A 21,805-nucleotide genomic window follows, 5' to 3' on the forward strand; every position below is an offset into this window, starting at 1 on the left:
TACACACATAATAAAAATTCATTGAGCTGTACACTTAGGATTTGTGCATTTTACTGTATATAAATTATACCTCAAGAATAAAACTAAAAAAAATATAAACCAGAAAAGACTAAAAACAAGCGAAAAAACCCACCTTTTTGCAAAGGTTGCAAACAAACAAGTCTTTTAGTTATTTGTAATTTCAGATTTACTACATCTTAATTATGACTGATAAAGTGGCCTGAAACACTTTTTTGTTTCTCCTTCTGTTTAATTATCTTTCAATAAACTAAGTTATTTTAAAAGATCTTGTGATCCTTTAAAACGAGAAAGACTTACCCATTTGCAAGTAAGATGGTGTGGTGATTATGGGCTGAATTTTGTAGAATAAAACATGAGGCCATCTCAAGGGGGCAGGACACAATACTGAAAATGTTTCTTTCACTTCGCCCTCCTCCACCGCCTATTTTTACGTGTTACTTCAGGCAATGGTATTCAGAGAGCAAATGGGTCGCTCGACTAAAGAAACTTTTCCAAAGATGCTATTATTCTAATTCCATCCCACAGATTCTCAAAATTCACTTTTTCCTCGGAAAGCCACTTGAGGGCAGTTTGCTTCAGAAACATACCCAGCACGCCTGATTTTAGTACATTTAAAAAACAGGTTGCTATTATGTTTTTATCTCCCTGCGTAAAAACTCCCATTCTCTGACGTTTAGGCTACTTTTATTACAACCGCCAGACAGTCTTCTCTACGGTAGGTCAAGGAACCGCAGCTTGAAAAAACAAAAACAAAAACAAAAACAACCTATAAAACATCCGGTAAAAGGGGGAAGACTACGACTCCCAGAATGCAGCGCGTCCTCCTCCTCTTGCCCGCCTGTCCAATGATCAGACCCCGCGAGCCTCCTATCGGCCCCATTGGTCAGCTTTCCTGTCAGTGAGGGGAGAAACCAAGGGCTTCGGGTGTCATATTTCCCGCCACCTCGAGGTGTGTCTCGGGAAAGCCGAAGTGGAACAAGTTCTCGATTGGATATTCGCTCTTCTCGCGTAAGGGGTGTCAGCCAATCAGAATGTGAATATCGTTCCGGAAAACCCCTCCCCTTCCTGACGTAGCCTTTGGTGGCGGGAAAAGTTCGGAAGTTTTCGCGCCGGGGCGGGATCATCGGAGGACCGTCCGCGCGGTTCTGCAGAAAGCGGCTCCCTGGCGGCGAGCATGGCCGGGACAGTGGTACTGGACGACGTAGAGCTGCGAGAGGCGCAGAGAGATTACCTGGATTTCTTGGATGATGAGGTGAGGGAGGCGTGGGGGCGCGAGACTCTGGCGCTTGAAGGCCCTGGGGACGCTGACGGGCCGAGGGAGGCCACGGCGGATGCTGCCCCACGCCGGGCCGGGATGGGGCGGGGGACTCCCGGGAGGTCCGTCGGGCCTCCGGACTCTTGGGCCAGGGCCGGCGCCCTCAGGAGTCTTCCATGTAGGGTCGCGTAACGTTTCTCGCGGTGGAGTCCGCGGCTGGTCTCCTGTAGGTGCAGCCTTGAGGGAGCGATCCTGAAACTCTCCTGCGTGCTGATGGGGCGGGGTCTCGCGAAAGGCAGCGGGTTTCTTTCAAGTGCGCACAAAATGGCAAAGCTCGCTTTGACCTTTCGGAATCACTCCCGGCTCTCTCAAGTTGAAGGGAGTGTGGGGGGAGGAATGCTGTAGAACTGATGAGGGACAGAAGGCTGGCTGAGGACAAAGCAAAAGCTGACACCCAGCAACCTTCTCCGACCCCCCTCCTGAGTGGGACATGTGTGACTTTCTTTAGGAATCTCCCACCTATCTTAATGGTAATACCTTGCTAGAGGGGAAAATGACCTTGACAGTAGCAAGGCTTTCCTATCTTGTAGGTCCTCTTTAGCATATGAAAATTCTATTGAAACCTCCCTTTTCTTTACTTTCACCACCCCGTTGGTACAGAACCTGCCACCCTTCACAATCCTGGGGCAGCAGCTCTTTCTGCCCACCGGTCCTGTCCCCGTGCTTTAATAAACCACCATTTAGCACCAAAAATGCCTCAAGAATTCTTTCTTGGTCATCGGCTTTGGACCTCACCCCACTGAACCTCAGTTATGTTCTAGAACTTCATCAGAACGGTAGTGATCCGCTAACTTAAAGACCTGCAGGTACTGGCGGAAAAGACTACCTAACTTGGCTGCATTCCATTTCACTGCCAAAGGAGATGCAGAAAAGTGTTTGCTCTGCTGGCAAAGGGGGCTTTGTATGCTGTCCAGGATTGGAAGCCATAGGATATTGTAAAGCTCCTTAAAAGGGTGGGTAATGCTGGGTCTGTAAACAAATAGCGAGGCTTCCTATTCCTTTAGGTCTGGCTAGAGAACTCTTTTCCCTATTATACAGCTAATTGGGGAAATAGAATATTTTAATTCCCTCTGTAATTCTTAAGTGAAAAGTCATTTTAATCTGCTAATTTACATTTCGATAAGCCTTTTAAAATTTTTAAAAAAATTTTTTAAGATTCTTTTTTTTAAATTTGACAGAGATCACAAGAGGCAGAGAGGCAGACAGAGGGGGGAAGCAGGTTTCCTGCTGAGCAGAGAGCCCGATGTGGGGCTCCATCCCAGGACCCTGAGATCATGACCTGAGCCGAAGGCAGAGGCTTAACCCCCTGAGCCACCCAGGTGCCCCTTGATAAGCTTTTATTTGTCCTTTCTGACTTATTATGACCTTGTTTTAATTCGCCATTAGAAGTTGAGAAATGACTGCATACAGAAAAGCTGCAGATGATAATAGAAATCCTAACATGGATGTTGAGATTATTATACATCCTGCAACTGCCTCTGAGGGTGTATTTGGAATCTCAGGCTAGTGAGTGAAAATGTGGAGAAATGGGAGGTCCCTTCTGCTGCAGAGATTGATGGATTGATCTTGCTGTGAGAACTGCCTCTGTTTAAATACTGTCTTATTTTTGAATTTGTGCCTCTTGTGATATGTGGTGGTTATTTTGCAGGAAGACCAGGGAATTTATCAGAGCAAAGTTCGGGAGCTGATCAGTGACAACCAATACCGGTTAATTGTCAATGTGAATGACCTGCGCAGGAAGAATGAGAAGAGGGCTAACCGGTAAGTGGTAAGGGGCTTCTTCCAAGGGGCTATCCTGGCTCTGAGTGACAGTGGCCCCCTTTCTCTTCCCTGGATTGGAACAGGCTTCCCATGAGAGGGCCTGGATGGAATGTTTTTGACCCTCATTGCCTTACCTGCTTCTTTGTTTTTTTTCTTCCTCCCAAAGTAGGTGGTGGGCATTTTCCTCTCTGGAGCATCTCTTTCCATGTTTAACTGAGTATCATTTCTGCATCTTTGAGAAGCTGAATTAAAGTTAGCTGTCAGTTCTGATATAATTTACTGAGTCATCCAGGATGGTAGGAGAAAGTAGAAGCTAGATTTTCATACCACTTTTATTTTTGAGGGTCAGGTTTTTTTTTTTTTTTTTTTTTTTTGAGTTTTTCTCTTTCTGCTTAATCATCCTCTCTCTTGCTCATGTGCAGCCTCCTGAGCAATGCATTTGAGGAGCTGGTTGCCTTCCAGCGGGCTTTAAAGGATTTTGTGGCCTCCATTGATGCTACCTATGCCAAGCAATATGAGGAGTTCTACATAGGACTGGAGGGCAGCTTTGGCTCCAAGCATGTCTCTCCCCGGACTCTTACCTCCTGCTTCCTCAGCTGTGTAGTCTGCGTGGAGGGCATTGTCACCAAGTGTGAGTGGCTTCAAATCGGGGCTAAGGGAATGGAAGTGGGATAGTCTTAAGAGGGCCTGGGGAAGGAGGAGAAGCCGAGTAGAGCTGGGTAGCTTAGCCCTGAACGTACAGGGTGAAGCTGGGAGGAGCTGTGGTGTGTACATTGATGAAGGGGTCCAGAATGATGAATTCTACTGAGTGTGGGCGTGTCTTGGCTCTTGTAATCTCCTCATTTTAACTCTGAACTCCTATCATTTCTTGGTCAGGAAGAGTTGTACTTGACATTTTATATAGGTATGTTGATGTTCTAAATATAAAAATGAATAAATGACTAGTATTGAAGTAGCTTAAACTAGTCATCAGAAAACAGTATTTATTTAGAGTCATGATAGACTTGTCTGCGTCAGATTCTACCTTTGTCAATGTCTAGTTGAATGACTTATGCATGTTTTCCATTGCTAGGCTCTCTAGTTCGTCCCAAAGTCGTCCGCAGTGTCCACTACTGCCCTGCTACCAAGAAGACTATAGAACGACGTTACTCTGATCTCACTACCCTGGTGGCCTTTCCTTCCAGCTCGGTCTATCCCACCAAGGTGAGGGGAATGAATTAATTGGGCTTCTTGGGAGGTGGGAATCAAGGATGTCTGTTTTCATGCAAATAATTGAGTGATATCTGAAGTCTTCTAAAGTACATCAGATGAAAAGTGTAAGGATTAATCTCAAAGAAAGATTGATCGCTAGCCAGAGTTTAATACGAAAGTCTTCAATTCTAATTAAAAAAAAAAAAGAATAAATACTCTAGAAAATTCGGCAAATTGTAGAAAGATTGAAAAAAGTCATTAAGCAACGTAGATCTTTGAGCAAAGTTATATATAACTTTATAATCTACTTAAAGTAATATGGGACAATACTTACGCTATAGTGTTACCATAATATCTTTGCAAATATTTAACTTTGGGTTGGGAGAGGAATGGCATTGGAAATGACTTTATACTTAATGTTCTGACTGTTCTGAACTGAAGACAATTTGAGGCTTTCTTAATGAGACAGAAGATGATTAGTGTTGGTTACTTGATGTCTGAATTCATTCTATTGAAGAATACCTGTCCCTGCCATCAAATTTTAATTGAGAGCCACTGTACCCAAAGAATTGTTAAGCACTGTGGAGGATACAGATATGAGTATAACCAGTTCTTATATTCAACTCAATTAGTGCAGGAATCTTAATCTAAAACAAGAATGAGTACCTTAGAATTATAACTGAAGCATACTTTAGAATCGTTGAGTCTGTCTTCAGGTGAAATGTTGAGATTCAGAAAGGTTAAGTGACTTGCACATGGTACCAGTTAGTGATGACCCTAAGGACTAGAACCTATGTCCTTTTACTTTCAGGCCAGTTGCATTTTCTGTCACCCTGCTCTCTTCTTCAGTAAGATACCTCCTTCTAGACTGTCTTCAGTAACTACTCAGGGAGTACTCTTTTGCTGATTACTGGGGCCACGCTTCTTTGCTTAAGATCTGGAATACATTGGATTCCTGGAGGTCATCTAGTGTGGTACTGAAGAATATGGCTTGGGAGTTATACTTGCCTGAAGTCCTGGCTCTGCAATTTCCTGTGTGACTTGGGGAACTTACTTAACCTCTCCAGTCTCGGTTTCCTTATTTGTTACATGTGAAAAATACCTGCTTTACCGAGTTGTTAGAATGATTACATGAGATCATCTCATGAGATAATAGCACAATGCCTTATACATAGTAAGCATTCAATAAATGGCTGCTGTTGCATTTTTAGAAAATTCAAATGGCAAGGGAGTAAAAGTTTAAAATGTCTTTACTCAAGTTTAATATACATACAGGAAAGTTTATATTAAAGTATGCAGGTCACTGAAATTTCACAAGCTGAAAATACCTGGAAAATCATTGTCCAAACCAGGAAACAGAGCCTTCCTAGCACTCAGAAGTGTTTGAGGGCCCACACTCCCCAAGGTTAACCCTATCCTGATATCATCAGCAACACAGAGTACTTTTGCCTGTTTTTGTATATATATTTTTTTAAGATTTTATTTATTTACTTGATAGACAGAGATCACAAGTAGGCAGAGAGGCAGGCAGAGAGAGAGAGGAGGAAGCAGGCTCCCTGCCGAGCAGAGAGCCCGATGCGGGACTCGATCCCAGGACCCTGAGATCATGACCTGAGCCGAAGGCAGAGGCTTAACCCACTGAGCCACCCAGGCGCCCCGCCTGTTTTTATATTTTATCTAAATATTCCTGTGCTGGGCTTCCTTTGTTCAACAGGTGTATTTGAGATTCATTCATGTTGTGTATAGCTGTATTTTATACATTTTCATTGCTGTATAGTGTTCACTTGGGTGAATATACTACATTTATTTAACCATTCTGTTGATGGCATTTGGATATTTTCTAATTTTTGCCTATTGGGAATAATGTTGCTGTGAACATTGTACTATGTGGCTTTGGGTCCATGTTTCTGTCAGGTATTACCTAGGAGTGGAAATACTGTGTCATAGTACAGGGGAAATAAGAATCTTAATTTAGATTTTAATGTAACCGCGGCTCCCTCAGACTATAGTTGTCCCTTCCATTAGATGATTTGTTACTAGATCAGATGGGAGTGGAGGAAACTGGAGTACACATTTGGCTTTTTTTTTGTTCTAGATACTAAAATCTCATGAGGTCATTTCCAAATTATATTTGTTTCCTACAAAAAAAAATGAGTGTGGCATTACTAAGACCAGGACAAGATAACAATGCTTTTCTGTATGTCTTTTTCAGGATGAGGAAAACAATCCCCTCGAGACCGAATATGGCCTTTCTGTCTACAAGGACCACCAGACCATCACGATCCAGGAGATGCCGGAGAAGGCCCCAGCTGGCCAACTTCCCCGCTCAGTGGACGTCATTCTGGATGATGACTTGGTAGATAAAGTGAAGCCTGGTGACCGAGTCCAGGTGGTGGGGACCTACCGTTGTCTTCCTGGAAAGAAGGGAGGCTACACCTCAGGGACCTTCAGGTAATGGTGCAGCTCTGAGGCATTTGGCACGCTGCTGGCAGCTTGCATTTCTGGTAGTATTCACGCTCTAGTTTGCCATATTGTGGGGCATACATCAGACAGGTGGAGCAGTCTAGCTGCCTGGGAGATGGGATAGCTCTTTTCCATCAGATAAAACTGGTAATACTATTTTATGCTGAAAGTGGGAGTTGTTGGTAACATGGTTATATCCTCATGGCTTACGTGAATTTCTCCCGTATTCCCACCTCCTTCTGATCCACACTTCTGTCCAAAGGAGGATCTGTGGGGCAGCCGAGGATAAATTCCTGAGGTGAAGAATCATCAGCATATTTGTGTCACAGATTAAAAGAATCAGCTGTTGAATTCAGAACAACCTGTCTTTTTTACTTTATTATTTTCTGATTTGCTGTTGGCTCTGATGTTAGGAATTAAAATCCGCAGGCTGCTTCTTATTCTTCTTATTCTTTTTATTCTTATTCTTCTTATTCCTCCTTCTTTGTCTCAGGACTATCCTGATTGCCTGTAATGTGAAGCAAATGAGCAAGGACGTTCAGCCTTCATTCTCTGCTGAGGATATAGCCAAGATCAAGAAGTTCAGTAAAACTCGTTCCAAGGTCTGAGCATCTTATAGGGATTTGAGGGTGGGAATGGATTTGTTAGGGTTGTGTTTGGCATGGGACACCTTTCATCTTTGTAGAGGATCAGGAGGAGGGTCAAGGTTTTTTCTCTAAAGGATGTGGTGTTAGCTTTTAGTTTTGACCCAGTCAGCAAGTAAAAGGATGTTTTTGCTGTTCAGTATTTCTGTTTTGTTACCTGCTGGGCTGCTAAGTGAACCTAATACAAGTACTAGAATAAGAGAATATCAGGGTACCAGTAAGTCCATGTGGACGACAGTAGCGATGCATTGTTACTTAAGTTTTAAATAGGTTATTTTTGTTTCAGTTCTCTACTTTGTTTTGCTTTTTTGCTTTTTGAAGACAAAAAGGTAGAATTGTCCACAGGTAGAATTGAAGAAAGTACGGTTGATCTTGGAACAACACGTGTTTGGACTGTGGGTTTGCTTGCTTGTGGGTTTTTTCTGATAAATCCAGTACAGTACTATAAATGTATTTCTCTTACGATTTTCTTAATGATATTTTCCTTTCTCTAGCTTATTGTAAGAATGCACCATATAGTACATATCATACACAAATGTGTTATGTTTTTAAAACACAGATATTTTTATGTTACTGGTAAGACGAGGTCATTGGTAGGGTATTAGTAAAGTTTTAGGGGATCAAAAGTTATGCATGGATTTTTGACTGTATGGGGTGTTGGCACCCCAAACTTCTGCATTGTTCAAGGGTCATCTGTATGTGCCTGTGTGATCAAGGTTACTGAAAAAACATACCCATACCAAACCAAAACAAAAGGTTACTGGAACCACAATACACATTCTTATTAAACCTAAAGTGTTTGGAACCTGGAAATACTTTTTTCTTTTTTTTTTTTTTTTAAAGATTTTATTCATTTATTTGACAGACAGAGATCACAAGTAGACAGAGAGGCAGGCAGAGAGAGAGAGGGAAGCAGGCTCCCTGCTGAGCAGAGAGCCTGATGTGGGACTCGATCCCAGGACCCTGAGATCATGACCTGAGCCGAAGGCAGCGGCTTAACCCACTGAGCCACCCAGGCGCCCCCCTGGAAATACTTTTTTCTTAAAGATTAACTCTCTAAGCAGGTTTTGGAATATAGGCTTTCCCTTTATCTGTTGTGACAATAGTCTCATCAGTGTGATTTGTCTTAAGAAAAGCCTTTACAGTTAGAAATGGCGTCTACAAATGTGGAGTTCTTCAAGCATTTTTATAGGTTGAAGTATGAAGCAGAGCTTAGCAAAACCATATTGAATCTCAACAGGCTTTTCATGCTTTTGGTTATTCCTCCTGTAGGATATCTTTGACCAGCTGGCCAGGTCGTTGGCCCCTAGCATCCACGGGCATGACTACGTTAAGAAGGCGATTCTCTGCTTGCTCTTGGGAGGGGTGGAACGAGACCTTGAAAATGGCAGTCACATCCGTGGGGACATCAATATTCTCCTGATCGGTATGGCACTGGGGATTTGCATCAGACTCTTGGTCTTCCCTGTGGAGTGTGCTTGTGGGAATCTATAAAAGAATGTGTATTCTCTACCTGGTGTATTTCAGTTCCATCAAAGGGCAGAAGGCTAAAATGAATCTTTTCTTACTGTTGTCATTTTTGTGTTTCCTGATTTATGTCTAAAATATATTCTTCCATGAATGGTAAGGGAATATTATTTATAACCCATTACTGTAAATTTCTCTTATGCCAAGAGCTGTGCTAGAAAAGTAGAACTTGCTGCAGTGTGGTGTGGGAGTGGAGGAGTTTCCTAGCAAGTCACCACTGTCCCATTGAATTATAGGGGACCCATCGGTTGCCAAGTCTCAGCTTCTACGCTATGTGCTGTGCACTGCTCCACGGGCTATCCCCACCACTGGACGGGGCTCTTCTGGAGTGGGTCTGACGGCTGCTGTCACCACAGACCAGGAAACGGGTAAGGCTATGGGGTCTTTGGCAAACGTCCTGTGGTGAGATCAAGTGTAATTTCTTGTAGTTTGCTCTTGGGAAGCTTGTATTGGGAAGATACAAGCTTATCTTGTTACCCTGAAAGTTTAGTTTGAACCAGACTATAGAGGCCAGGGTATCCTCTGGCAATAGGGGGTGAATTAATTAAGTCTTTGGGTGGCCCTCTGGATAAGACTGTCTCCTAAAACACAGCTTTTGAAGAAGGCTTTGCATATTGGAAGGGAAATAAGAAATAAAAATGAAGATAGTGCTATTTTATAAATTTGAGGAAGGGATTTGAAGACTAGTGAAAAGAGAGCAGAGATCTAGTTGGGGAATTACTTGAGGATGAAGATAAAGAGAGAATCCGTGAAAGAAGTTTGTTGGAGGCTGGCTGCTTAGGGATAGTTCAGATTGGACCTAAAAAGGTTGACCCACCAGGATTTTTCTCTAAGTCTCTAGGAACTGACTGTTCCTCACGATTTTCTCATGAGAGACATTGAGTGCTTAGGAAGGAGGTTGAAATCTCTCCCCTTGTTCTCTACAACCTGGATGGTAACACATATCTTGACCTGCTCATTTTCCAGGGGAGCGCCGCCTGGAAGCAGGGGCCATGGTCCTTGCTGACCGAGGTGTGGTTTGCATTGATGAATTTGACAAGATGTCCGACATGGACCGCACGGCCATCCATGAAGTGATGGAGCAGGGTCGAGTCACCATCGCCAAGGCTGGCATCCATGCTCGGCTGAATGCCCGCTGCAGTGTCTTGGCAGCTGCCAACCCCGTCTACGGCAGGGTGAGTGCAGGCAGGCACTTTACCATTGTCCTCACCTTTGTTTGGTTTTGCTGAATAGCTGGGCCATGAAGTCGATTCTTGGAGTCCCAGAGGAATAAAAGGCCAGACTAAAGTTTAGCTCGTCCACCGTTTTGTTCTTGTCCTTAACTTAGAGCAGTGTTTCCTCACGTTTTCAGCCACATCAGAATCCCCTGGCAAGTTATTTATTTAAATAACTTGGAAAATACAAAGAAGAAAACAAAAGTGACCTGCAGTCCCACAACCCAGTAACCTGTATTGCCATTACAACGAAAGTACCACATGCAGATGGTAGGATGTATGAACAGAACAGAGAGTACAGTATGGACATTAGAAGACTTCCCTTTTCTCTCCTATCCCTTCTCCAAGAGATAACCACTAAACTCTTGAGTGTCTGGGGAAACAGAAACTTAAGTGTATACAACAACTATACTGGCTCCTTGTAACCGAATTAGTCTGTTTATCTTTGTTTTTTACGATGATGAAGATGATACTTATTTATTTACAAGGTACCCTTGCCTGATATTTATTTACTATGATGATTATATTTATCCAGCTTGGGGTTTGCCGAATTTCGCCTCTATTTTTTCTTTATTTTTTGGGGGCAGCTGTCTTACATTCCATTGATTTATAGTAATTTGTTTAGTCTCCATTTGATGGGCATTTGGTGTTTTCCCTTACTTTGTGAAATGAAGTTGCAGTGAATATTCCTTTATGTGTATTCTGTTAAGCATGTCCATATGATAAATACCTAGTAACAGAATCACTGAAGAGTTACACGCTTTTTTATTTTGGTAGAGATTGCCAAATTGCCCTCTTTAAAGATTGTACCGTAATAATACTATTAACTAAGACTTACAAATAGTTTGTATTTATCAACTGCCTTTATCCTCACAGTAACCTTGTAGGTAGGTAGTTATTATCCTTATCTTACAGGTGAGAAAATGGAGGCATAAAAAGTTAAGTAACTTACTTAAGAGTCACAAGCTAGAAAATGGCAATCAAAAATTTGAATGCAGAGCCTATACTGTTCTCTGACAATTATGATTCCATAATGTATGGGGTTACCTGTTTGGGTGGAGTTTTTTAAACATGCAGGTGCCTGGTCCCCAGTCCAGGGTTTCTGAATTCAAATCTTTGGGTTGGGGCTCTTGGTAGCTCTGGTTTAGAAGGCTTCATAGGTTGGTGATAATGCAGAGCATGGGCTGAGAACCTTGGTTTTTAGATTAATGGTAACAGTATTTATGTCATCCTAAAGAATTATATTGGGAAATGCAGGGAGAAAATAGCAGGTCCTGAAATGGGGAACATGTTCAGAATCATTATTAAGGTTACCCACAAAGCGTATTAGACTGTCTAACTGTAAAGGGTTTCCGGGTGGGTAGTCTCGTAGGCCCTGAACTGAAAGATAAAAAAGTATAGAGGTTTTTGAGTCCCAGGGAAGATCTCCCTTGAGCCTTAAGATGTTATGATTTATAGATTATTGACCATATTTTTGTGGTTTTACTCATTACCTTCTAAGTAAGGGACTCCAGTGTTTCCGAATGCTTTTGGTTTAGTCAGCTTGTCAACTTTATAAGCGGTAGGGGAAAAGGAATCATCTTTCAGGGTTGGTCCTACCCTTGGAATGGCAGGAGCAGGATAAGGCTTGGGAAGGAGGAGACTGGTCTTAAGACCTATGATAAGCCCGTTAGAGGCACCTCAGCTCGGAGGTGTGGTTCTGAATTTGCTCAGGTCTCCTGAGCTTCAGTGAAAGAAGGGTTGCAGGTAGAGGAACTGAATTAAGTATTTCAGTAGCTTTAAGTAGTCTCCTTGTCCTTTCTTCCCATTGATGTCACCTCCACCTTGCTTTTTCCTTCCGTTGCACAGTATGATCAGTATAAGACCCCCATGGAGAACATTGGGCTACAGGACTCACTGCTATCCCGATTTGACTTACTCTTCATCATGCTGGACCAGATGGACCCTGAGCAGGATCGGGAGATCTCGGACCATGTCCTTAGGATGCACCGTTACAGGGCACCCGGGGAACAGGATGGCGATGGTGAGGCCACAGGAAGAGTCAAAGTGACTAATGGAGGGGAACCTAAACAGACACAGTTATCTCAGACCTGGCCCAGGTCATGATGGGTGTTTGTTTTTGGGTTGATGTTGAAGGTGCCCTTGTCTATGTGACCACTCCCTTCTTGCTCACTGAGAGTCATCCTAAGGTGTGTCTTTTGTCCATTTCTGGGTCTAGGAACACCTTTGAGCATCTTCTGTGAGCCATGTCATTCCACTTTTCTTATTTGTGGGCTCCACGTGTCTGTGTGTCTTGGCTTTGTTAATTTTTTCCTCTCTTCAGAAGAAACAATTTCTTACTCTGCTTTCTCCCAACTTGGGTTTTCCAGCTATGCCTTTGGGTAGTGCTGTGGATATCCTGGCCACAGACGATCCCAGTTTTAACCAGGAAGACCAGCAGGACACCCAGATTTATGAGAAGCATGACAATCTTCTGCATGGGACCAAGAAGAAAAAGTGAGCATTCTTCATACTTCTTGAAGGAACCTGAGATTTCTGTCATATTAGTATGTTTTTATGTGTTCCCCAGGCAGGATCTTGCTTGGATTCATAGCCATGTGGGCCTGTTTTCTTTTCTGGATCTCACACTATATACCCCTTTTCCTGGCCAGTTGCCTTGTGTTTATGGTGATTAAGCTTAGGTTCTAACCTTCCTAAAATGGAAGGCTTTGACAACATGCTCAGCTGATGGTGGGTATATCATGTGATCCTCGTCCCTTAAGTACTGCACAAGTCCTGTAGCTGTTTGTGACAAGCTAATATTGATGGGACGGTAGACTGCAAGCCCTGGGTGCTGTGCAGGTGGATTTGGATAAAGGAGACTAGGGTGGAAGTGTTCCAAGTGTGAAATGTGAGATTTTGTACTTCTGTTTAGGGCTGTGGTGCAGTAGGAAGCGTATAGATTCAAACCTGTCATTTCAGAACAGAATTTAGAGTCAGAAGACTGAATTTAAGTCTTCCCTAAGCCACAGTTTTTACGTATTAAATAGGGCAAATAATACCTAAACTTCTGCCTGTACTGCTTACCTCACATACATCTAAGTAATAGCTACAGAATTCAATAAACATAGATGAAAGGGTCTCATTCATACACATTCTATATAAATGGGATTTATGATAATGGATTCTAGAATATATCTCTGCCACTTGACCTTGACTTCTCTGAGGAGAGGCCAAGCCCCCACCCCAGTCATGTGCCAAGGTTTGGCAGAGAAGATTTCCCTGTGTGTGCATCCAGGGAGAAGATGGTGAGTGCAGCGTTCATGAGGAAGTACATCCATGTGGCCAAAATCATCAAGCCCATCCTAACTCAGGAGTCAGGTGCCTACATTGCAGAAGAGTACTCACGCCTGCGCAGCCAAGACAGCATGAGCTCGGACACTGCCCGGGTGAGTCCCCACAGCCAAGATGGGCCTGGGAATTCTTAAGGCTGGGGAGTCCCTGTTACCTGGGAGTTCTGAAAGCATTTTAACTTAGGGATTCCTTACCTTTTTCTTTCTGGTCCGAAGGACTTCCTGTTCCATAATTCTAATAATTTCCTTTTATAAAGGAAAATGAAGTGAGAATAACCAGATACCTGTATCTCATTAGTTCAGATGGTATTGGCCTCCAGAAGGAGGCAAACAGAAGGAGCCACTTTTGGGTTCTTACATGCAGGGTTAAAATAGGAAGAGCTATCCTCAGAGAGCTCAGATCTGCAACTTAGGAGGTAGGAAGGTAGATGGAAAGATCATATATGCATATTTATAAATATCTAACCACAGTGTGGTACCTAGGAGGGAACGAATGAGAAAGATGATTGGAGTGTAGATGAAGAAGCTGTTAGTTTTTCCTTTAGACTTTATAGAACTGGTACGAATTTGATGGAAGAGAGTGTGCTATTTGAGCTGGACTTTGATAAATGATTAGTTGGATAATCATACTGGTTGTCCAAAGCCATTTCTAGAAATCTGCCTGTGAATTTATCTAAACTGTGGGGCATAGAGTTCACACAGGATTTCACAGCAGAAAGACCCAAGTCCAAGACCGTTATTATGTGCTATAGACATAGACTCTTGGATTTAGGCCTGATCCCAGGTCACCTATTCTAGCCTCACACCCATATAGGCACTCTGTCTTCTGGAATTTCTGCTAAGACTTTCTTGACACCTCTAGTAGCAGCATGTCTGGCACATCACTACTTTGAAATGTTAGAAACTTCTTGTATTTATTGGGCTTAAACTTGCTTCCCCATGACTTGGACCCATGGGTCTTAATTTTGTTTTGTGGGGATTATGTATGACTTGTCTTCTTCAGATTAAGACGCCCCCTTTCTTTTTAATTGTTTCTCTCACCGTGTGAACATGTTTCAGTGTGTCAGAAGCCCTCTCATTGAACAAAACGCTGTTTGAGCTCGGGGCTTAGTGGGTCCGGTAAATCTCTCAATTTGGATTCTGTAGTTCTGCTAACGCAGGCTAAGATTTCATTTGCTTTTTTAGGTTATCCAAGAATTGGAGCTTATAAGGAGTGTGTAACCTCCATACTCTGGTAGCTTTTAAATCATTAAAAGGTTTGGTGACTTTAACTTAAAAGTGAATATATTTGGGGCACCTGGGTAGTGTGGCTCTAGTGGCTCTAGTGGCTCAGTGGTTTAAGCCTCTGCATTCAGCTCGGGTCATGATCTCAGAGTCCTGGGATCGAGCCCTGCATCGGGCTATCTGCTCAGTGGGGAGCCTGCTTCCCCCTCTCTCTCTGCCTGACTCTCTGCCTACTTGGGATCTCTCTCTGTCAAATAAATGAATAAAATCTTTTTTAAAAAAGTGAATATATTTGTTTTTGAATGTGGAATAGGGTTTTATTTATACTATCCCATGATAATTTGCGAAACTTCAAAGTGGAAGTGACCAGATCAAGGATCATACAATGGGCGATGTAGGAGTGTGACAGAAAAAACTAGCCCTCTGTTCTGGTCCCAGGTCCAGCTAATTTTTGGGCCTTGCACAAATCTCTTCACGTCTCAGGTCACAGTTTTTTTAATCCATAAACTGAGAAGGTTGGATAATGTCAGGGATGCTTAACTAGATGGGCACATCATAATCACCTGAAACTTAAAAAGTATACATGTCCATACCTAAACATAGACATTCTGACTCATTAGGTCAGAGATGCCATTCAGCCAAAAGCATTTAAAAAAGATAGAAGCTGTGCTTGCTTCGGCAGCGCATATACTAAAAAAGATAGAAGCACACCAGTTTAGTATGCACCCACCCCGCCATGAGAACCACTTGATGAGAACATGCCAGAATCCTGTTTTCCTCTGGACTTGAATTTACCCAACTTGAAAAATTTGTCCTCACATGACCTCTTTCACACCCCTCCCTTAGTGTGACCTTGCTTAAGTTACCTGAAGCCCTAAGTCCCATTTTCCTCATCAGTAAAACTTGGAGAAGTATCAGGAGTGTTAAATGATGCAGTTGATATAAAAGCAAAGTTCTTAGAGGGTTGCAGACTGGCAGTACAGGATTGTTTTTCCTCCTTCACTATTGTAGTCTTTCTAGCCTTTTTTCTTTCCAGCTGTAAGATGCCTCATTTTCTTCTTCCCTGTTCACCCACCCCTTTCTCCCTCAACACTCCTGTTTTCTTGGCTGCTTTTATTTATTTATTTTTATTTTTTAAAAGGATTTTATTTATTCCTTTGTAAGAGAGCATGTACAGAAGCGGGGGAGTGGCAGGCAGAGGGAGAGGGAGAAGCAGGCTCCCTGCTGAGCATGGAGCCCAATGTGGGGCTCGATCCCAGGACCTTGGGATCATGACCTGAGCCAAAGGCAACCACTTAACCAACTGAGCCACCCAGGTGAACTGATTGGCTGCTTTTATCTTTGTGAATTTTATGTAGTGTTTATACAGAATATATAGCTCTGAATCCTTTATTTATGCTTCCTAGAGTCAGTCTGGTAGTATCTTTATCCTTTTCTGTAAAGTGGGAGTGATGGGAATTCTGACAAGTAATCATCCCTTGTTCTCTTCCTCAGACATCACCAGTTACAGCCCGGACACTGGAAACTCTGATTCGATTGGCCACAGCCCATGCCAAGGCCCGCATGAGCAAGACCGTGGACTTGCAGGATGCAGAGGAAGCTGTGGAGTTGGTTCAGTATGCTTACTTCAAGAAGGTGAGGGCTCCCGTGCTTGGGCCCGAGAGCTCCCCCTGAGTAAATGCTGGTGCTTGGGCTCCCCAGCCCTCCACAATGACACCTGCCTTTAGGTCATCTGTGGAAAGCAGCATCTAGCTGGGAAGCTTTAAAATACTGATGCCAGAGTCCCTAGAGGCCCCAGAGATTTTGGTTTTATTGACGTGCTGCACCATCAACAGATTGCTTCTCTACCTACTCATACTTCGTCTCTTAAAAAAGTAGGTTTCCAAAGGATTAACATTGGTGATCTTCCTCTTCCTTCAACAACATTTTCCTTGCCATTCTCTTCAGGATTCCCATTGGCATCTCAAAATGTCACATCAAAAGTTGAATTCTCAAGCTTGGGCCTGTCATTCTGTTTCTGTTTCTGCTCATGACATTGTATTTCTGTCATTCATTCTTTCTTTATTTATTTATACCAGATTTTATTTATTTATTTGGCAGAGAGAGATCGAGAAATATCAAGAGAGGGAATACAAGCAGGCATAGTGGAGAGGGGGAAGAAGGCTCTCTGTTGAGCAGGGAGCCCGTTGCGGGGCTTGATCCCAGGGCCCTGGGATCATGACCTGAGCTGAAGGCAGACACTTAATGACTGAGCCACTCAGGCGCCCCTGTATTTTTGAAGCCTTCACTGTCTTTTCCTGTTGCCCACCCCATCTCCAGTTCAGTGAACTATAGTCATCTGGGGTTTAGTTATGGGTTTGATAGGCTTTTCCTGGGTTACTCTTTTTGCTAGGATGGGAGTTGTTTTAAATTTAAATTAGTCACTTGATCTATAAAGAAATGAATTGTTTTCCACTTAACCGTTGTGGGCTGGACTTTCTTTTCATTCATTTCTTTGTTCCTTAAATACTCATTTAGTATCTACTGTGGTCAAAGGAATTGAACATATCTCTCAGCATTTTTTTCTTTTTTACAGACTTACTTATTTATTTTAGAGCGTGGCAGGGGGGCAGAAGGACAGGGAGAAAGAATCTCAAGCAGACTCTCTGCTGAACGAGGAGCTTGATGTGGGGCTCAGTCCAATGACCCTGAGATCATGACCTGAGCTGACAGTAAGAGTTGGACACTTAACTGACTGAGCCACCCAGGCGCCCCCCCCTCAGCATTTTTAAAGATAGGTAGCAGCCTGTTCCTCTGTCCCTGGTTCTGGGACTCAGGGATGGAAGAAGCTCAGCCATTAGACCCATGGAAGTTATTTCTGCTGGTGGCGTAGACGGACTCTTACTCAGAGTTCTTCATTCAGTTTCCTGGCATTGGTGACCCTTCCCACCCACCCATGCTTGGCTTGGTCTCAGGTTCTAGAGAAGGAGAAGAAACGAAAGAGGCGAAATGAAGATGAATCAGAGACAGAGGATGAAGAGGAGAAAAGCCAGGAGGACCAAGAGCAGAAGAGTAAGAGGTAAGGCAAAGCAAAGACATGCATTGGGGGTGGGGAGAGGGGAGAGGAGTGGATCAGTACTGCTGGGGTTGACATCAACTTTTTCTTGGGAAGTGTACCTAGATCTGTGGGGTTGGAGGCCAAAGACAACCTAGGCAAAGTAGAGAGCTTAGCTAGCCCCTTTGTTCTTTTGGATGACGACTTTTTAAAGATTTGTTTATTTATTTTAGAGAAAGAAAGACCGTGCACGGGCATGGCGGGGCTGGGGGCAGAGAGAGAGGGAGAGAGAAAATTTAGTAGACTTCCACAATGAGCAGGCATTGGGCTCAATCCCCTAACCCTGAGATCATGACCTGAGCGGAAACTAATAGTCAGATACCTAACTGACTGTGCCACCCAGGCGCCCCTGGTAGGATGCTTTTGACCTCCTTGCTGCTAAAGAAATGCTAAGTAGCAGGAGCACACTAACTCAAACAGGTTTTTGAGTGTATCTTTCAGAATCCTTTCCTCATGGTAACTTTTCCCCTTTCATGCCTGTGATTGAATTTCTGAGGTGGTTGGTAGAAAAAAAGAGCATTGGGAAGCAGGGCCTGTTTGTGTTCTAGTTCAGAACTTTCAGTGTCTTTTTCAAGAAAAAGTAACAGTTTGTATAGACCTGGGCCTAGCATTTTGCTTTGATTGTAGATCGTTCTAGTTCTTTTTCTCTGGTCAGAGGCACAGGATGGGTTTCTTTTAATTGCTATGGGTATTTTAGGAGAAGGACTCGTCACTCTGACGCCAAGGATGGGGGGTCCTATGACCCCTATGACTTCAGTGACACAGAGGAGGAAATGCCTCAAGGTGAGTGAATGTCTCCTATTGATAAAGAGGTGGTTCCTTTGCTGACTTCAGTCACTCCGTGTACTACATTTTCTGGTGGGTTGCCATTTGGTTCCCTGCTCAGGACCCTGTATCCAAAAGGTTTGTCCCAAGAGAACCTCAGGAAACCCAGTCAAAACTTTGGAAACTGGGCTTTGCTCAGTTGTTTGCTTCCTTCCCAAGGAACTGTGCTCTTTGCCAAGCCTGGCGTAAGCATCTCAGATAATGTATTTAAGTGTCTCTTGCCTGACTCAATTTCTTAACCCGGGCTGGTTCCATAAAAACCCTAGGAAGTGGGTGCTCGGTAGGCTCAGTGAGGTGTGGGGAGTGGAGAAGATTACTTTTCTGGTGTCTGTGGAAATGGCTTCACCGTGTTGTCTTACCATTATCTGTAACCATTTATCCTCTAAAGTGCACACTCCAAAGACTGCAGACTCACAGGAGACCAAGGAGTCCCAGAAGGTGGAATTAAGTGAATCCAGGTGAGTAGAAAGGTGAATGCCACATGCTGCTGAGGCAAGGACATTCTGGGGAGAGGGTATGAAAACACGCTGATTATCAGTGGAGCTCAAACTTGTAGGCTCAGTAATTTTTAGAACAGCTTATATTCCAATTTTAATTTCAAACCTAAAAAAAATTGCAAAAAAAAAGTTGCAAAAGTAGTATACAGAATTCTTTTATACCTTTACCCAGAATCCCCGGTTGTTTACATTTTACCATTTGCTTTATAAATGGTTCTTTGTGGGGATTTTAAATATAATATCCTCGGGAGGTCAGGAAGGAAGATAGTCTTGAATTGAAGCAAGGACAAAATTTTTATCTTACTATTTGGGTTCTTCTCAGTAGGGTGTACACACACACACACACACACACACACACATTTTTCTTCATTGAATTGTCCTTTGTTTTGGGATGAGAAGTTTTTACCTCTAGAGGTTCAGGAATAGTTTTACTTATAAATTTTTTAAAGAAGATTATTTATTTTAGAGTGTGTGTGTGTGTGTTTGTGTGTGCATGCATGTGCGTGCATACTTGTGCACATGGGTGGGGAAAGGGGCAGAGGGAGGGAATCTTCAAGCAGACTCCTGACTCTGAGCAGGGAGCCAGACTTGGGGCTGGATCTCACCTCCCTGAGATCATGACCTGAGCTGAAACCAAGAGTCGGATGCTTAACTGACTGAGCCATCCAGGCTCCCCTTATGTATACATTTTTATGTTTACTGGACACCGCAGAAAACCTATGACTAAGGTTTGCTTTTTTCTTTTAATACTTTAAGCATAGAATGCAGTATGTTTACTGAAGAAAATAGGAAAACATTGAAAAGTATTTAGAAAAAATATTAAAATCAATTGTAATCCCTCTTTCTGAGAAACCACTGAAATATATTTTATTTATTTATTTTTAAAAATTTTATTTATTTGAGGGCGCCTGGGTGGCTCAGTGGGTTAAGCCTCTGCCTTCAGCTCAGGTCTCAGGGTCCTGGGATTGAGATCGGACCTCTGCTCGGCGGGGAGCCTGCTTCCTCCTCTCTCTCTCTGCTTGCCTCTCTGCCTACTTGTGATCTCTCTCTGTCAAATAAATAAATAAAATCTTAAAAAAAATTTTTATTTATTTGAGAGAAATAGAATACAAGCAGAGGAGAGGAGCAGAGGAAAAAGGGAGAAGCAGACTCCCTGCTGAGCAGGGAGCCCAACGTGGGGCTTGATCTTGAACTTGAACTTGAAATTAAAAATTTCAGTATAGGGGCGCCTGGGTGGCTCAGTGGGTTAAAGCCTCTGCCTTTGGCTTGGGTCATGATCACAGGGTCCTGGGATCGAGCCCCGCATCGGGCTCTCTGCTCGGCATGGAGCCTGCTTCCTCCTCTCTCCCTCTCTACCTGCCTCTCTGCCTACTTGTGATCTCTGTCTGTTGAGTAAATAAATAAAATCTTAAAAAAAAAAAATTTCAGTATATATGCTGAATTGCCTTTCAAAGATGCTGTTACATTTTATATATATATTTTTTAAGATTTCATTTATTTTAGAGAGAGTGCACATGCAGATGTGCTCAGGGGTGGGGGTATGGAGCAGAGCGAGAAGGAGAGAGAATCTCAAGCAGATTCTTCCCAGAGCCCGACAGGGGGCTCAGTCTCGTGACCCTGAGATCATGACCTGAGCAGAAACCAAGAGTAAGATGCTTAACCAACTAAGCTGCCTAGTTGCCGCCCCCCAAGTTTACATTTCTATGGAAACACCAGTTTCCCACAATTTCATACGCCTCTGGTTTTTAAAATGGTGTTATTTCTCAGTGTGCAGGAAGCTCTATAATAGAATGTTGGGGGATGCCTCTACTGTATTAACACTTAACATAGATCTTGCGTGAGAGCTTTTGGGTTTGTTTACTTCTCCTTCACTCATCTTTTCCTGACTTGGGCAGGTTGAAGGAGTTCAAGGTGGCCCTCTTGGATGTGTTCCGGGAAGCTCACGCACAGTCGGTGGGCATGAATCGCCTCACGGAATCCATCAACCAGGACAGAGAAGAGCCCTTCTCTTCAGCAGAGATCCAGGCTGCGCTGAGCAAGATGCAGGACGACAACCAGGTCATGGTCTCCGAGGGCATTATCTTCCTCATCTGAGGAGAACTCATCTCAGGCTTTGGGTGGTTCTGTGCTGGCGGAGTGAAGCTCTGAAGCAAGTCATGAAGGCCAAGAAAGCTTTCTTTTCTGTAGTACCAGTTAAAACTAATGCATACTTCTGAGCTAAATATCTGAGACTTTGAATAAACTTACCTATTTTTATATTACACACATGGCCTTAATAATGTGCTTTTGTAGACACGTTTAATTTTGTTTTCCTTGAGAGCTCTGCCCAACAGGAGCTGCACCAAGTTACCACACGGTGGCAGCAGGCTGCTGTGCTGTCCTTGGGGCTTAGGTCACTCGGCAGTTTTCTTCTTCAGTGATACCAGCATTTATCAGTTAGTTGTGCAAGCCAAACTTTGCTAATTTGCAATAGCTAAATGGCCGCAGAAGGCCAGCGAATGAAAATCCAAGAGAGGTGACCCTTTGGCTGCCTTTTTTGAGCTTGAATCAAAGCCCCGTTCATGGAGAAGTAATACCTGGTATATCAGATGCCTCAATATTGTGAGTTCTGGCCCATAAGGAGATCCCCTTACAGGATCCTTGTGAAACCACTTACACCTGGATGTTCAGCTCTTGGTCTTTTTGTGCAGAAGTGTG

At 43.3% G+C, this 21,805-nt stretch overlaps 1 protein-coding gene across 1 annotated transcript; it reads left to right on the plus strand.

Moving 5' to 3' along the window:
• Window positions 1-1,134: 1,134 nt before the first annotated feature.
• Window positions 1,135-21,212, plus strand: MCM3 (minichromosome maintenance complex component 3). Its single transcript, XM_032864540.1, has 17 exons — window positions 1,135-1,273; window positions 2,985-3,097; window positions 3,520-3,728; window positions 4,170-4,300; window positions 6,501-6,739; window positions 7,245-7,353; window positions 8,668-8,821; window positions 9,159-9,290; window positions 9,889-10,097; window positions 11,985-12,159; window positions 12,506-12,632; window positions 13,414-13,564; window positions 16,187-16,327; window positions 17,647-17,750; window positions 18,484-18,569; window positions 19,000-19,069; window positions 21,004-21,212. The coding sequence occupies exons 1-17, from the start codon at window positions 1,196-1,198 to the stop codon at window positions 21,200-21,202; spliced, it is 2,427 nt and encodes an 808-aa protein (XP_032720431.1). The 5' UTR covers window positions 1,135-1,195; the 3' UTR covers window positions 21,203-21,212.
• The last annotated feature ends 593 nt before the right edge of the window (window positions 21,213-21,805 follow it).

Source organism: Lontra canadensis, unplaced genomic scaffold (genome assembly GCF_010015895.1).
Source record: "Lontra canadensis isolate GAN:19392208 unplaced genomic scaffold, GSC_riverotter_1.0 scaffold27, whole genome shotgun sequence".
In the NCBI taxonomy this organism is placed as follows: domain Eukaryota; kingdom Metazoa; phylum Chordata; class Mammalia; order Carnivora; family Mustelidae; genus Lontra; species Lontra canadensis.